Source organism: Falco cherrug, chromosome 4 (assembly GCF_023634085.1).
Source record: "Falco cherrug isolate bFalChe1 chromosome 4, bFalChe1.pri, whole genome shotgun sequence".
Classification (NCBI taxonomy): domain Eukaryota; kingdom Metazoa; phylum Chordata; class Aves; order Falconiformes; family Falconidae; genus Falco; species Falco cherrug.
The window spans coordinates 1,631,093-1,649,815 of record NC_073700.1 but is presented as its reverse complement, the minus strand read 5'-3'; the positions used below and the strand labels follow the sequence as shown (position 1 = coordinate 1,649,815).

At 35.3% G+C, this 18,723-nt stretch overlaps 2 protein-coding genes across 4 annotated transcripts in view; one reads left to right on the top strand and one right to left on the bottom strand.

Annotated features, from left to right (window-relative positions):
• The window catches only part of CENPP (centromere protein P), a 151,619-nt gene that overhangs the window by 113,417 nt on the left and 19,479 nt on the right, over positions 1–18,723 (bottom strand). The window lies entirely within an intron of this gene.
• Positions 6,389–17,949, top strand: OGN (osteoglycin). Its single transcript, XM_027812955.2, has 6 exons — positions 6,389–6,721; positions 11,065–11,149; positions 13,106–13,264; positions 13,865–14,067; positions 14,628–14,723; positions 15,233–17,949. Exons 1-6 carry the CDS (start codon positions 6,554–6,556, stop codon positions 15,401–15,403), a joined length of 882 nt encoding a protein of 293 aa, XP_027668756.1. The 5' UTR covers positions 6,389–6,553; the 3' UTR covers positions 15,404–17,949.

Below are 18,723 nucleotides of genomic sequence, written 5' to 3'. Positions count from 1 at the left end.
AATGAGTCTTTAAGCCCTGACCCCAGTGTCCTTGTAGACACAGTAATGGCTCTCAACAAATTACTGTACTGTTATAAAGAAGTACTATCAATTCAGGAAGGAATTCTGAGAAATTTTAGTAGATAGAAGTAGGTTAGCTTTTGATTCAGGATATAACTGATGATATGTAAGCAAAGTTCAAGAGAACGTATGTTTAACAGAGAGGTCTGGGTAAAGAGCAGACAGTACTGTTACTCTAGTTACCATTTATATTTGTTAACTGTAGTTTGATTTCCATTTACTATTGTGCATGAACTTTAAAATGTGCTTTATTAATTTATAACACAATACTTGATAAAAAGAGTCTGTTTCTTTTCTAGAAATGCAAGGAATAAAGGTAATGCCTTCAGCTTTAAAAAATTCTCATTATAAATCAGCAACATATGGAAGGATGTTCATACAATCACTAGGTCATTTTTCAGCTGTGTCTGTTTTGCAGCTGGTGGCCCTAATGATGACCTAAACTTAATCTAATTCACTGAGCCTTGGAAGCAGTTGCAACTCTTCATAAAAATACCGGAGGTGTTTACGCATAACTATTTTATCTCTGATAATTTTTGGTCATTCTGAAACTTTAGGAATGTTCTAAGTTTTCTCTGTAAGACACACTGACCATTTATTTTATTACTACCCCCAAACCTTCCTCTATCCCTCAAGGATGCTGAAATGAAATATGCTTTGCTTAACACTACACAACAACTCTTCCGTATTATCAACTTCAGTCCAATTTCTGTGCATTGCTCAAGAACAAACCAGAAGACTGCCTTCTCCCTTTTGGATACTCTGGTTAAAAAAATAAGAAAATAAAAAGACAAACATTGAGTTAAGTTTTAACATCACTTCATGCCTTCGTTCTCTTTAATGGAAAATCTGTTTCACTGCTTGCGGATTTGGTACCTGTTGTCAGGCTGGTTCAATAACTACTTTTTAATCTATAAAACTTTTTTCTATTATAATTATTTTAATCAAAGCAGCTTGTCAACATTGCAAAGTATTTAATCACACTTCATACAAAAAATATGCTAAGAAATTTTGAACGTGTTACCTTCCACATGGAACAAAAAAAAAAAAAAAATCACATACAGAAGAAAATTTAGCATTGTGTCTAGCTCTATAGATGCCCAGAAGTCTCTAAAAGCTTTCCTAATTTGCCCCCACCTCATTCTGTCACAGACATACTTCTATCCAAGAGAAGACACTAACTTTTAAACATTCTGTATCAGTGATTCCCAGCGTTCATCAGGCATAAGCAAGCTAAGCAATAATATATACCTCTTTTTTCCAAGAACGCTTAAAAACAATAAACCCCAGAAACTACAGAACTTGCCAATATTGTCCTTTAGAGACTCTAATACAAGATGAAAGCCAAGGTCTTTAAACAGCTGCAGAAATACACTTTCTTTGCCTAAATCTAGAACAAACCTGAGTATGTGGATGCTCCATCCCTGGCAGTGCTCAAGGCCAGGCTGGATGGGGCTTGGAGCAACCTGGTCTAACGGAAGGTGGCCCTGCCCGTGGCAGGGGGCTTGGAACTAGATAATTGTTAAGGTTCCTTCCAACCCAAACCATTCCATGACTTAACATTTTTTTTAAATCTCATCTTATTTCAGAAGGAGCATCTTGATAGCAACCTTAAGGGGTCTCCCCAGTGCTGCCTCACAGCCCTGTTAACCCACAAAACCCAGAGACAAGGCCTTCCCCCCCACCCCCCCTCTAGTTTTTTTCTTCCTTGTGTTCTGAGGCTTTATATAGGCAGTGTCAGTCCCTGTTTCCCCATAATTCCTACAGGCACCCTGGAGAAGTAATTTCCAACCAACCTTACAGGAAGGAAAGGCTACCCACCTCTGGTAAATCTGGCCCTTTTTAGGTCAATCAGTGCCTTATGGATTTTTACCAGGAACAAGACCTAAGTGCCTTACACTAAGAATTATCAGCAACCAGCCCCAAGTTCCATTGTAAAAACACATTAAAGCATTTCAAAAGCAATGCTAAAAGTACAGACAACCACTCTCATTTTTGTACTAAGATACTAAGCATTAAGTAAAAAGTCTTAAACACTGACACAGTAAGAAGGTAATTAACATGCTAGCAACTATAAGAACTGGTTTCACTGAAACCCACAGAAAATAAAGAGAATTGCCCTGCCATTTAAATTGGTGTCATTTTCTCTGACAACAAACAATGGATAAGAACTGCTCATGGCAGCTTTTGCAGTGTACAACTGTTCTTATTATAGTTCTTTAGCATAATTAGTTCTTAAGGATAATTTTGGTTTCTTTTTTGATCTGCATTTTGAAGCATTAGTAAAAAGGTGAGAACAGAAACAAACTAGACATACTAAACTCTGAGCAGGGCAGCAAATATGAGGCCATATCAAGTACAAGATAAATAGATGGAGCTGGACATCAGCCAGTTCAAATAACTCACAGAACCTACTCGTCTGCCTGCAAAACACAATCTTTCCTCAGTTCCCCTAGGATATTTCCAGCTTGACTTTTTGCTTAATCTGCTCTTGACATATAAACAGTATTAAATACTAAATTCCTTCCCAGATGCTAGAGATTTAGTCAGCAACACATATGGTTTGGATAGTTACCTTAATTTTGATCTTGCTCTCCCACACTTCCCCTATCTCTGCCATCCATACCCATCCAACTTCTCTCCTAAAAGCCTTTTATTCTTCACCGCCTAACCTGATAGAAGGCAACATTGGGGAAGAAATTTTACAGCTACTCTGTATGCAATCCTTTTCCCCCAAAGTTAAGTTTTTCTGAAAGAATCCAAAGAGTAAGTGTGCCTTGTTAGACTGATTTGGATTCCTTCTACTAGAAGTAAAATTCTTATACTTCATTCACACTTTCAGCTACATTTCATAACTTTACAAAACTGAGGGAAATTGCTACCATTCAAAATTAAGCCGGATTTCCCTTTCAGCACATTAATAAATTAACCATTTTAAATGCCTAACATTTCAGGTGAAAGCATTTGGTGGGGGAATATCAGTGAAAATGAGTACCATGGGTAAAAAAAAAGGCACATCTGACAAAGCAGAAACCACAAACCACATTATCAAGGCCCTCTTCAAAAACTGGAGCTCAATTAGTTAATAACAGAGCTTGTCTAGGTCTTCAGAAAAGAAACGACCTTCCAAGTAAGCAGCTCCTTGTAACTAGAGTCCAAGCAACAGATACTTATGTATCAAACTTCTAAACACTAACAATGCCTAGAAAGCACTCCCTGCTTGCCAGGGTGAGTATTTCCTGTTAGCATCCCTACCGCCGATGCATGCGAACCACACTTTACCTCTCAGATGATTTGGATAGGTATTATTTCAAGTCTTTTTGAACAAGAATAAAGCAGCACTGTGGCTGAAAGAAGCAATACTATCCCTTCCTTGTTTGCAGCCTCTCGTACCATCCCCTTCCTTGTGCTGATATGAGCATCTGATCCATGTTCAGATAAGAACAATTTTTATCTGAAATTATTTGGTGATACTTTTCTTCTTCCTGGCACAAGGGATGACAAGCAGATGAAATACAGGACAGGAGTACTACTTCATTTGGCACTAACAGTTTCAAGTGACAGTAAAACTACACTGTAAGGTAAATCTTGATGACATCATGCCGAAGTAATTACAAATACATTTGAAGATATGTTAAGTAAGTAAGTGCTCATGAGTTTCTTATAACTGCTTGGATAACAACAGCGAGTACACACATTATATGATGTTTTTGTGGTAAGCATACCGCTGAAATCTTGTGACCCCGATGAACACAGACTTTTGACAATGTTTTCTGCAGAAGCTGTTATTAAAGTCATCTAACTTTACAGAGCCTCTTCTACTCTTGCAGATCAAAGCAAGTAACATCTTTTTTGCATTAAGACTTCCTAAATTTTCATGGCTTTATCTAGTGATTTTCCCTTATTTTTAAAAAGGGGAAATTTCCTCATTTATAAGGAAAAAACTAAGCTATTCCCAAGATACTTCCACATACATAACTGTGAAATCTAGGATTTCTGTACTAACAAAATAAATTCTCCTAAAATAACAAACACTAAGTATTTTATACCATGCTTTCAGCTTTGATACTTCATACTTTTCCCTTAGAACATCTATCCTTTGATTACATTCAAGCATTGGAAAAACTTGGATGCCTCAGAGCCAGATGAAATCTTAACCTGGATGTTTAGCAGGAGGGTGGCAGCTGCAAAGAGGCAAGTACAAAGCAGATCCACTGTCATTACTTCCAAAACACGCATGAAACTATGAGGGGTGGTATTGACACCACAACTTCTTTTGTCCCTTCCTCAGCAAATGCACCCTATCACACACAGGACTTCTGGCTGACAGTTCCTGCATACTGCAACAGAAAACACCATTAACAACCTAGCTACTTCCAAACTTTTGTTGTTCCTATTGTTCCAGCAGAATAGCAACCAATGTGACTAAGTCCAGTTTCCACTGTTTACTGAGCCTATTCCCTTTACATTTCAGTTACATTCAGCAAAATCATTATCTTAGAGCAAGCTCCAAGTCCAAATTATGACACCATTTAATTTGCATATGAGCTAAACTAAAAGCATTTTTATAAAATCCTAATGAGTTCAGAAAGTGGTAACTGGTTATTAACTGGAAAAAAGTTTAGAGAGCAAAGGGTACTTGTAGCCACTCTCCAATTTGCAGATTTACTACAGACATCTGGTTTCTACACAAAGCAGCACTTACAAGAAAACTTAACCAAATAGGTCCCACTGTTTATCCCCAACATTACTCTAGCAGACAGTGCTACCTAGAAAAAAAAAAAAAAAAAGAATGAAAATGAAAGGGAAATGTGAATCTGAATATATTCCCAATAGATTTAATTGCTACATTCTTTTTAAAGACTCAAAAAAGCTACTTTGTAAACTTTCAAGTTGGTCATCTGGCTCCCATTTGTAGTGACTGCCAAAAATACATAATAAGGAAAAGGATGGGGGAGGAAGAAATGCATTAGAAATCCACAAAACTGCTGCTTGTAGTTCAGATGAAAGTAAACACTGTCCAGGTGTAGAATTAAGTTATCTATAGAACTGACACAGAACTTTACTCATAACAAGTATTTATTGTGAAACAAATTTTTCAATAAATTCTCTAACAAGTCATTCAATGAAGCATTTAGACATGAATTGTCTCAAAAATCTCAGCACCGCACACAATACTAAAGTATTTTTTGTTTCCAGAACTCTACAGACTGAAAAGTTTCCATTTCATACTTAAGTGAAACTTAACGTATACAACTTGTAATGAAACGTTTTATTATTCATAAAATGTGACTAATACAGTATATGCACATTTTGGCTCTACCTCTGCCTCAGAAAGCAGCTGCTTTGTCTCTTAGCTAAACCATTAAACAAAATGGATAACACATGCCTTGTAACAGATCTCTAGCTTGCACAATTAATATTCAATTTACAGGAAAAGCCTGAGCAATTATAAAGAATAAATCACCGCAAAGCAGGCAGCTACCATTTTAACAAGTAATATCAAAAGTAGGATGAGCTAGACACACTTAACATTTACAAACATTATGCAAAGTACAACCCCCCTGCTCCAGGATATTACCTCTTACCCTCGGGAAAGAATGCTGGCAAAGAATTTTTACCCCATGGAAAGCACATTTAAGACTGTCAAACTTAGAGAGAGTATTCACTTCAACAATTTCATAACTTTACTCTTTTATCAACCCACTTCAGGTTAACCTGTAGACCAGGATATCTGGTTTTATGACAGCCACAGAAGAACTTTGAATCTGCTAAAACGGTAGGTGGACTTTTTTCCTAAAAGTATATTAACCTAAAGCTCAAATAAAACACTTGATTACAGTAAACAGGGGGAAAAATGCTGCATAAAGACTTATTTTAAGTAGTATTGCATATGTATTTAAAATCTTTTAGAGATTATATTTACAGCCTCCTCTCCCTGCCTGAAAAGTGTACAACCTGTAAAATATTCAGGGGGTGTTATCTTCTCTTGTTTATTTGCAAATGTAAAGATAATGGAAGATTATTATTATTGTAGAGCATTTAGGCTTGACAATCATTATTTTGACAGCCAAGAAAAATGTATCTGAACCTCTCTCATTTTAATTAGTTCAGCTACACACATGAAAAATATTTCATAAAATGCTTTACAAAATCCTCCTATTAAGAAAAACAACACACTGGGAAACAAGCAATGCAATTAAGATAATCTTTTCCTTATTAGTTGGAAAATGTTGTTTATTATTTCCCAGTTTCTTTTCAAGTTAAGAACAGTTTTTATAATGGTAGAGTCTAATTAAAGGATATCAAGAGTTAAAAGTTGTTCCATGTTCCTTATGCGTTAGAAACCCCTGCCAACTAGTCCTCTAGGCTTTAAATATTGTTTTGACAGATTGCATTTTCATTCCGTCACAAAGAAAGCATTCTCCATAGTCAACGCACGAGCAGATCTTCACCAGCTCAGTGAAAGCCAGATACATTGTTCCGTGCAAGAATGAAGGCTTTGCAGACTACTTTTTTTTTGTTTGTGTTTGCACCTTTGGTAAATTCAGCACCACCTATACAGCAAGAATCACTCCACTTTTATGAGTATGATACAGATGTTACCATGGGAAGCCTGATCCAACAAGATTATGAAATGCAATCCAAGGATATAAGAAAGGTATTTTATTTATATTATCAGTTTAATATTTTTAATTGCTAAGCATTATATGAATAAGGTGTTACATGCATGTACGCAAATTTTATGGAAGTCTTATAATAATAGAAAAACATACAGTGGTTTCAGACATAGGAAAAGCCACTCAAATTAAAACCACAAAAATACTACCCTTGCTACAGTTTGAGAAACCCACAAAAGACAGGCTTTCACAAACAAGACTAAAGCATCATTTTTAACTCTGCTGTAGTTAGTGCCTACTGCTGTAAGCGTTTCAAGAATGGGATATACTAGTATACTAGCTCAACAGTTTGAGTAACATTGTATTAACACAGTATGTTTGATTAAAAACAAGGATGGTGATTTTATTTAGGAATTCTTTTCGTGTATCAAAGTAATACATGAAACGGTACTTTTTATTGGATATAATCTGCCAGCCTAAACCACAGTTTCTCTTTTGACTTACCAAACTATCAAGTTTTTTGCCTTGGTTTTTCAGGGGTGGGTGTTTGGGGGTTTTGCAACTCAAGTTTAGCAGTCATGAACTACTATGGAACATCCAGTCCTGCAGTGGTCACCTACATTATTAACACTTTGAAAGCCTTAAAAGCAGCAATAAAGTTTATACCTCATGGCACTCACAGCACCCCCAAACGGTCAATGCTGAACTCCGCTGCTGCCTGCTCCACATAAATGCCTGATCCCTTCAGCAGAACACACAAAACCAGCAGAGAGCTAAATGAAGTGCAGCAGCCTCAGCAGACCGAGACAGTTAAAAACCTCATACCTCTGTTCAGACTGCCTCTCACAGGACCTAAGAGATACATGTCAAGAGAACAAGATACAACATTGATTAGGAAGAAAAACTAACAAAGATTGCCCCAAGTCTAGTTGCCAAGGAAAATACCAAATTAACCAAAGTGGTAACAACCAAGTATTAATAAATTAAAGGAAGTTTTCATTAATATTCACTGTGCACGTTACAATAACGTAGTCTGCTAAACAAGAAAAAAAGACAACAGCAAAAGACAATTTGTATAAGTAAAAATACTTATTATATAATAAGTATAATAATACTTACTATAAAAATATTGCAGCAGCATATAGAAAAATCACTTCTGTACACCTTAATATTTTTCTAATTCCAATTAAATTATAGCTTTTCACTGTAAGACTAAGAACAGCAGCTACATATTTATATTAATATATAGTAATACAAATAGATAAAAAAAGACTAAGGTATTTTAAAATCTGACATCTGCCACTGATGAAGTAACATGTTTTCATAAACCTATGAAAAATAAATCATTTAAAGGACTCTTAACTAATGGTGGCTATCCATTCACAACTAAGTTTTAAAAAAAATACTAAAAATGTTAACTTTAACTAGTTAGGCATAGCATCAGATGACACTCATTACTAAAATTGTTCTAATAAGAATACGTTACTGTTTCAGTAAAGAGAACAATAAGGAGCATACCTACAAGGAAATGGTGCCAATAGATGTGCCAGAGACTAATCAAAGTCCCTACTGTCAGTGGTATAAACTAGAGGTCTTCTGAAGGCCAACAGTTCTGCTTAAGATAATTCCAGGAATGCAGTTGGTCATTATTTCCATCAGGTCAGTTCTCCAATTACATGTTTTCATTGCAAAAGTATAAATCAGTTCCTTATGTGCAACAAATATATCCAGCGTTCCCAGTTAAATCATGGGACACACAAGCAAATCCATTCATTTATTGCACAAATTCTAGCTCCCATAATATTTTAAGTGTTAACTGTAATTACACGTCAACAATTTCCTCAAACATGCCCAGTCAGAAATCAACATTGCATGATAGATTTAACTCCTCGCTGTATGCCTGAACAGTCAGAAAAAAAGATTTTTAAATAAAACATCAGAAGAAATCTGGTTTTGTTAGCGATAAAAAAAAAAAATGAAGTGAATTTTAGTCTACCACTAAGGAAAAGGTCAGCCAAGCAAAATTTATTATGATGATTCTTATTTGAAACCACAGCCACCTGTCTTGAATAAAATATTAGAAGATTAAAACCATGAAATCTTAATTTTCTCAACAGAGTAGAACCATCCAATTAGACACCCTCTCACACCTGGATTAATTAATTCCATTGAATATGAACTATCAACTTTATAGACCTTTGTGTGTTATAAAGATAAGCCAATTGTTTTGCAGAAGTTTTAAGACTGTTAAAGTATTCAGATGTGTAATGTTAATGTGGTTTTGTATGGGTAATTCATGTCTGTGGAGCAAAGTGCAACAGGCAGGTGGAATTTAAGTAAGTAGGCTAATATTCCTTCAGTGTATTATCTACATGTGCAAGTAATGAACTTTCTGTGGTTATAATCCAATCAATCTTCTGCACTGATATTCCATGGCTAGGAATTTTTATAGCTGACCAGGAAATACTTCCTATACACTGGTCATTCATACTTTTTTTTTGCAGGGGTGTGTGGGGGGTGTCTGTGTTTAATTTTGTGGATTCATGAGTATTCTGCAAATAATCAGGTTTATGTTTTGCTGACATTTCCTGCTTCCAGAAACTAGTTGTACATCGTATTCTGCAAGGAACTCACATGCATACCCTTCCATAGATCACACCCAAGTGGACTACTGTACTAGCATATCTGTACCAGGTGTAGGTTTCTATGTCAGCGAACATGTTTTCATACAAGCAAATTAAGCATCTCCCTTATGAGCCAAACAAGCTACAACAACAAAAGTGCAGTTGTTCTAAGTCTATGTACACAGAAGTCTACTGGCATGGATACCTTAGTCAAGGACCATGTCTTCACATGCCTAATCAGTATTATCTATGCAAGCTAAATATTTTTTGCAGAAACCTTCTGTAAGATTTGCTGCTTGTTTTAGTCTAGCTCACCACCCCCACAGCTTCCCTCCACCCAACACTGCAAAAAGTCCTTACCCTACACAGAAGTTTCATGCTACAACTGCTAAACCATTGCCAGCGTTCTAACTTGGGTGTGAAAGTCTTACTAAAGCAAACCAACCTATCCCAAATGAGACAGAAAAAAGAGCCATAGTCTAGACAGACAGATGCAGGGAAAAGCCAAGGAATGGATGATCCACAGGCTAAAAAGGGGTCAAAATGACAGAGGCTGGCCAAGATATTTGTTTCTCAGCTTGGTAAAATTTGAGGGGTTTATTTTGCAGAATACAAAAATTCCCACAGAAAAGTATAAGCAACTAAATATTAAATAAAACAAAGTCAGTATCAATAGTGTTATATTCACACTGCTCTTGTAGATGACCTATCTGTGTGATACATATCTGAAGGGGAATTAAAAAAAAATAATTAAAAAAACCACCATTTCTCTTGTGAGCACTCAGAGTGTATAAGAAGCTCTCTTCAATAGAGGACTGAACTCCTGCCAAGGCCTGATCCTTAGGCACATTTAAAGAAAAAGTATTTTCCACACCCGACACTGTACTTTTCTCCGTGTGTTTTCAATAGCCACACAGACCAAAAAACATAAGGTCTCACTCTATCCTACAGATATTCCCCATCAAAAAAAGACAATTAATTATGCTAGCCAAGAACAACTGCCACAGTCAACCTAACCCCCCTCCTTAATTTGAAGGCATACAGATCACAGTATAACTCACTGGATGTATAATGCTAGAAATAGTGTGTAATTATCTGAAATTCCAACAGTATTCAATGAAAACCTGACTACAACTTTCTACATCACAAAAGGTCCTTCCTGTTAGCAGCCCACCTCCTAAACCAGACTTAAATACTTAATATACTTAAATAATGGAAATGAATTGCTAAATTTCATCCAATACCTGAAAGGAATATGTTTACAAACTAAGTTGTCCTGCAACTGAAAAGATGTAATGCCTATCTCAACTTTAAATGCAAGGAAATGTTATTTTACAGAGCTTATTTCAGTAAAACAAAAAAATACAACCTATATCCACAAGAACCCTATCAAATTTTGCATGATGCGCAAAATCTTCTGTTTTCAGAACTCCAGGTTTTTGTGGACACCCATCACTCCCATACTCCTTCCCCACCACATAGTCTATATTTTCTATTTTGATGTCTGCTGCTCTCTCATAAAGAACTTTACTTTTCTAAAGAACACTAGCAGCACCACCTTCCCTTTTTGCCTTTAAGGTAATAGCTTATGTACAAAAGGGATAATATGTCAAATTACTCATCCCACATCTAAAAGTATTTTAAAAATTAAATGTCATAGAAATCATTTTTAAGAGACATGCTATTTCAGATCCTTGCAATACCCTGTGGTTTTTTGTTTGCTGTTTGTTTTTTAAAATAAAATTTGCTCTCACACAAAGGATGGAACAAATGTTTCTCTTGACACTGCCCTAAGCCTGCAAGGGGATGACAGCGAACGCAATGTACCACCAACAAAGGATACAAGTAAGTTAATTGATATGAACACTGTAACATTTAAACTCTCCAAAAGAACTTATTTTAATATGAAAATTTAAGATACAAAGGATGACAAGGGATATAGAATTAATCTTTTCACTTCTTAATATCTTTCATATCTCCTGTGGAAAGTCTTCTAACTTCTGATGGAGCAGGCTGAAAAAATTTAAAGCAACATCAGGCAGAATCCAAATACACAGAGCACAGCTTATCAGAATCACTACAGACTTACCCAGTCATATCTGCTGTAGAGATGTACCCAAGTTAAAAATGTCAGACAAGACAACCAAGAAAAATAAAACACACACCCCAAGAAGGTCTACATTTTAACCAAGTCATGATGAAATATGGTGTGCTTAAATTATCTAAATTGATTTCTTCGAATAACTGGCTATTCTCACAGTTTACATCCGATGATCATGCAGGTCAATAGTTAAAATACATCAGGAACATTCCTCACTCTCACTAGCCCAGGTTTCCTACAGGATCTGAGGTACGTCATACAGGCTTCTCCTAACAAGCCACAATGATTTCTAAACATGATGGGAACAAAGTTTTTGTCTGCCAAACAGGGCACTGAAAGAAAGACACACACATTCTGAGTGTGTCTGTGACAAAGTTCCAGAGATAACTGATGATTCAGCAGGACCACTGGAGTGTCAATCTCTACCAAAGTTTGAATCAAGGTTAGTTTTTGCCAAATCGGATCTGTCAACAAGCCCTCATCAAAAGCGGAACAAATCCGTAAGAACACCAGAGCTTTTAGTCGCAGACAAGCATAAAAAATGTTGCCTTTTAAATAGTGACAACATAGTTTTCACAGTAATTTTCCATTTCCTACCCTCTAGCATATGACAAACAAGACACTAAATCAAAAAAGGCAAATGTGGCAGAACTCTGAAGTCTAACAAATGGTTATACTCACAAAGCTAAAGCTCAAACACTCAATTCCCATCTCTGCAGTACTTCTGTAAGAAAAAAAAAATAATTACTCTACTACACATACTGGGTCAGCTTCCCGGTATTGACTGGCTGCTTCTGTAACTCTTCACTGGATGCAGAAGATCCTATTTTGCTTCGTAGTGGTAACAACCCACCTAACAGTATGACAACACCCTCCACACTACAGACAGACCAGTCTGGAAGCCACCCAAAAATCTCACAACACAGAAAACACAGCAGATCAGATAGCAGCAGTGACTAAACTTGATTCAAAGCCACGTTCATTATATGTATTTCAGTGTTTCTGTCACACAAGATTAAAGCAAAGCAGAAATGACTAATACTTTACTAATGTCTATGAGTAACAGGACAAGCCATGAGGGGCTTAAACTACATTAAAAGAAGATACAGAGTTTCTTTCGCTATTTAAAATGAGAGAGAAAAAAACCCTCAGTAAAAAACTGGAACAGATTGCCTAAAGTAATTATATAATCGTAATTGATGGAGTTTTTATAAAAAATTTTCTTTATTAGATTAGACAAAATAGCAGCTAGGAGTAACACAGATGATATGCAACCCTGCCAGAAATGCTCCAATGCAATTACAGTATCAAACATGTGCACTGCCAGATGTTTCTCCTGCATGGATTTTGCATTTCAAAAGAATGGCTCATAAGATGACATTTAACATGGTCAGAGTTGTAGTTGTCATAGTCACAATACTCTAAGCCAACTAAACAATGAAATTGTATTCAGATCATTTTCAAGACCTGCTCAGATAAGAACAGAGCAATACATAGGGAAATTAGGCATGATAAAATGAATACAAAACTCAAAAAACTTCAGAATATTACATTTTTTCAGAACTTGAAGTGAATAGAATTTTTTAAGAAAATCTGATGGGAAATCTTAAAAGATACTAGAGAAAATTCTATTTTGAATATTCAAAGCTTAAGTTAGTTGAATAACTTTTAACTGTCTACTCAAAATAATTTGCTTTCAGATTTACCTACTTGTCTGCTCTGTGTGTGTTTAAGCGGATCAGTGTACTGCGAGGAAATAGACATCGAAGCTGTACCCCCACTGCCAAAGGAAACAGCCTATCTTTATGCACGATTTAACAAAATAAAAAGGATAGCAGTCTCAGATTTTGCTGATATTAGTAAGTAATGTTCAAATTTAAATTTCTGGTTACTTGATATTACATTTGAAGTTGTTGTCCCTTAGTAGTATGCAGAGATTACCAAAATGAGAAATATTTTATACTTTGCTAGATTTCAGTATGTGTATCACTTAAAGCTTACATTAGTACAGGAAACATGAAGGCAATATGGAAACCCATTTTGGCCCATGCATGCATCTTAATATTCCCACACAATCAGAGAAAGAGCAGATTGCTAAAAATAAAATTTGACTCTGCATCCCAGCCAGTCTTCAATGACCAAGTATTATTTTTCCTTCAAAAGCTCCACAGACATCTCTCTCCCAGCTATCTCACCCTACAAGATGACAAACTCTATGAATATCTGGAATCATGCTGTCTTTAAGAAAAAAGGAAGGGTCCAGAGTATTTTTCTAATTTAAGACCATGAGGAAATGCAGATGTGGATTATTAGTCATGTTTTAATACCATTTACATTTGTAGATCTCAATTTGGATGGTGCAGTCAACAGCGTAACATCTAACATATACAACCACACACATTTCACCTGCCATGTAATTATACATTCAATATTCAAATTTTCATTTCTTTTGTGTAAAGCTACCTTGAGACGAATTGATTTCAGTGGAAACAGGATAGAAGAAATAGAAGATGGCGCCTTTTCAAAGCTTCTGTTATTGGAAGAATTGTCTCTTGCTGAAAATAGACTTCTAAAACTTCCTGTTCTACCTCCCAAACTAACAACATTTAATGCAAACCAAAACAGAATCAAGAGCAGAGGAATCAAAGCAAATGCTTTCAAGGTAAGTTAAATACAATAGTTTAGGTAACCAAAGTAAATAAATTTAGTAACCAGACTATCTAGTATACCACCAAATGAATTTTTCTGTATTTTTGTAAATAAGAAACAAACTACAATGAAGAAGCTTTCCAGTTTTTGTCTTGTTTTCAAAGCACTTTCGAGTAACTACTTTGCACACTCACTCTCTCATGTCGTTCATATACAAATATCTTACCTATTTCCTTTCTCTCTTACACATAAAGAAAAACTCAGTTTAAAAACTGATGGCTCAAATACAGTTCTGAGGACCACATAAACACTAAAACCCAAGTATATAGCTTTATAGTGGTCTCAAGTTTTATAACCGATAAGCTGACACTGACATTCCCAAAACACAGAAAGCTTGTTCTATGGGTTTCTTGATACAATAGAAATCAAAATTCACAGCAAAAGAATGTTTCATTTTAGATCACTTTACAGGCTTTCCATGTGATTAGAAAAAGTACCGATGTTTTGTAACAGGCACAAGTTATTTAACCTCAAGTAGTATTAGCATTAATAATCTCTTTTTCTTTCTATTAGAGGCTGACAAATTTGGCCTATCTCTACTTAGGACATAACGCACTGGAATCTGTTCCCCTTAACTTACCAGAAAGTCTGCGTATTCTTCACCTTCAGGTATTTTTGAAGTATTCCCTTAACATGCTATTACAAGAAGCCTCATTAGTTACATACTTCAAACCAAATTCAGTCTTTTGAAACAGTTCACACTGCAGTTGTGCTACAGTTGTCTAATGCTCCTCCAAATACAACAACTTACTTCTAATCTGTATGGCCACAACCATACAGAAGTTCAGAAGTTGTTTGTTAGGTAATTACCATGCAAGAATTTCTCAACAGTTTCTTTACACCAAGGATAAAGAATGGTAAAATAATTTTTTTATCTATAATCTTTTATCTACAATACATTTCAAACAACAACAACCTCAAATTGTTTTATCAGCTCATTGATTGGTTTGAAAAGACTTGATTCTTACGTATCTAAAGTACACACAGATATATTCCAATGGCAATAAAATGGGAGGGTAAGAGGAACACAATTAAAATTTGAAAATTCTTCAAGATTTATGGGGGTGTGCATAGATGTGTGTGTGTGGTTATTTATAAAAAATTGTTTTGTTTTGCAGTACAACAATATTACTACAATCACTGATGACACATTCTGCAAATCTAATAACACACGTTACATCCGCACAAGTATGGATGAGATAAGGATGGAAGGCAATCCGATCCTCTTGGCAAAGCATGTGAATGCTTTTTCCTGCTTGAGAACACTGCCTGTAGGAACATACTACTAGCTACTACTTATGTAATTATACATGCTAGAACTTAAACATGGTAACAAAAGATCATTCTTTTTCCTGTTTACACATTTATATCCTCTCCCTTACTAATGCCATTTCCCTGTATACCCAGAATCTTCTCTGTGTTGAAATGTGGTTCTCCTCCAAAATAACTACTTCAAAATGTTCACTTTCTTTAGTAGTTACAATGTCACCCATGCTTTCAGAATCTTTTCTGTTAATGAAAGTGTAAAAATACATATATGCACACACATATCCTCTCAACTGTTTCACCACATATTCTTTATGCACAGGTATAATCACACAAGTAACTGCTTGTTCGTATTTTTTACCAGTACTCAGAACAATCACTACATTTTACTTTCAGATTAGCATGAAACATTGAGCAAGCTACAGAGGAAAAACAAATCTTAATTCCAATTTCACTTTTTTAATCTGAAAACAAACTTCTTCAGCTGACCTTCAAAATTATATTGAATGAAGTTGCACACAAAAGAAAGTTATGTTTAGAAACAGAACTTCTCAAAGCTAAACTTCATTAAAGCTTCCTTAAAAACTTGGTCTGTGGAAAATGAGAGTAATTCCTATTTAGGCTCAGTGTACCAAGTAACATAGCAAGTGGAACTTTTCTAAAGTGTTAAATATCCTTCTAGCTTTCAAAATAATTTAAGAGTGTGTGTGTATATATATATTACAGATGCATTTTATTATTACACAAAGGTATTTTTAATTGAAATATATAATTTTTGCTCAGCTGTACTCAAAACAGTCATTTTTGCAAGACCAGCTTCTGATTTTTAATACAATGGTGAAAGTACAGCATAGTATGACTCCAAGTATCTTCATTATTAACAGATGATGTAGATCAAGCTTCATTCCAGTGCTTTTTCTTGACAACGAAATATGACAATTAACAGCAAAGCTGAATTAATGTGTTTACCCATAAATAATTAAGATTTCAGCTCGGTATCAGTGCAAAGAAACAGAACTACTCTTGTACAACAACACTTCCGCTCATTAGGGAAAAATCAAATCAGATCTTTAAATTAAAAAGTTAATTCTATTATTAACCTAAAAATAGCATTAACTTCAAGCATCATTTCACTCAACTGCCTTAAACCACGCAGCATATTAAAACCACAAATCAATGTGTGCAGGCCTCAACAGTCAGTTCACCTAAAACTACACATAACTAATACAAGGCATGATGTTTTTAGTTACCTACCTACACATTTCTGACATTCAGTTTCAGTTTCTCCCCTCAAATACCTACCACAGGTGTAAACTCTTCAGATAAATGAATGCCAAAGGTGTGCTAGTTACTACTACCAGGTCAACTTTGTACTAATTTTGAAACTAGTATAGGTTCCTAATTTGTAGAAATAATTAAGCATCAAATGCATGATAATGTATCACTACATCTAGAATACTGATTTTACAAGATATTTTGTATTAGTTTTATCTTATTTAGCTAAGCCTTGATTTGTTAGTGCTTGTGCTATGGGGAATTAAGGGCACACTTCATTCTGAACATACTGATGCTCTGCCACAGTGTGTTGAGACCTAAGTGAGTTTCAGTCACTTTTTAAGTAACTGTCAAGCATCAACTGTGGGCTCATCTTTCTGGAAAGAACATGCAATTATAAAATGCAGGACAAAAATATTTTTGTCCTGACTCCATTACCCAAGACAGACATAGCAATACCTGATATTTTAAGTTATTTGCTATAAAAAGTAAGAAATTCCATTTTTTTCATACAACTGAGAACAGAACCAAGTCTGACAGTGAGAATAATTCTTGGTTTTTATTTTCCCATGTCAGTCATAAAATTTTGATGTTTCCAGATTTTTACCAAATGGTAAAAAAAAAAAAGCCCAAAGCATTTAGAAGTACATTCCCACTTCAAGCCAAATTTATACCAGGAAAATATAAAAATCACCAAGTCTCCCATTCCTCTTTTGATAAATGCCTAAGATGGAGAAAACACAGCTAGATGTGTAGTAATGTTACATAAGCAGTGGTCTCTGATCTTATTCTCATCACAAAGTGTTATGACTAAATACAGCTCCTTCTAGTATTAATAGGATCAGTAAATATCACCAAAACTCTTCCTATGAAAGCAATTGTATGTGTATACACAAATATATGCACATTTATGTAATATATACACACATGTAAACATTCTAAGACCTAACCACTACTACATTACTAATTTTACATTAAAATGTTGTATATATTTTTGAAAAAGTATCAACAGTAACACTAATTAATGCTCTTAATATTTTGATGAGCAAACCGAAGTAGACAACTGGTACCCTCTGAATGCCTCATGAAGGCAACAAATTATCTGATAGGTTTTAATTTACTTTCCCCATTCATAGCAAGTTAACTCATCAAAACATTAAGGGCTCCAGTATGTGGGATTTTTTGCCTTCTGTTTGTGTGAACAGTACTAATAACAAGCTGAATGTACACCATTCTGGGTTTTTTTTCTGTCACTCATTTCTGTTCTGTATTTCCAATAAAACTTGAAAATTTTTTTTGTGTTTATCAAAACCAGATTCAACAATCTGCTTTCCAGCAATGTCAAACATGGCTCAGCTGTTCAGCCTCATCGCAAACTAAGAGAGCATCCAGATCAGAAAGTTATTTGCAGATGTAAATTCATTTTGCAGACATAATATTTATTGTGGCAATACAGCAAGACCTGCCATACAAGTAATGTCATACAAAAGACTTGAGACACTTCACTCACCTCTTCAAAATCTATTTAAAGTACCACTTTGCAGATTTTTTTAGTAGAACAGAGGAGGAGGAGCAGCAGCAGAGGACAATAATGGTGTGCTCAGTCCTTGAGAGTGTGTGAAGCCCACAAGTTGTATACTAACATTTCAGTAAAAAAACACAACCACTAAACCACAATATCAGGGAGTATACAATGTAGAGCACAAAATGCTTACACCTGAACATAGCTCTGCTCACACCAACCTAAATCTGCCCCTGCTTTCTAGGAAAGCCTGCTTACAGTCAATTCAATGAATATTTTCAATTGCTTTTTTGCATAATCTGAGTTATCCAATCCACCACTGCTCTTGCTAACTGGGAAAACTCTCTCTACAAAACTGCTATATGTTGACAGTCAGCTTTTTAGAAATACAGTGCTGTCCAACCATGCTTAAAACTCAAAATTGTCATTCATCTCAGATGTTCATCATTATTTGAAGTACTCAATCATTTCCACATTGTTCTCTTCTTCTCAAGTACCAAAACTAACAAAAAAGAAAAAATAATCTACTTTTCCTGTTTTCACACT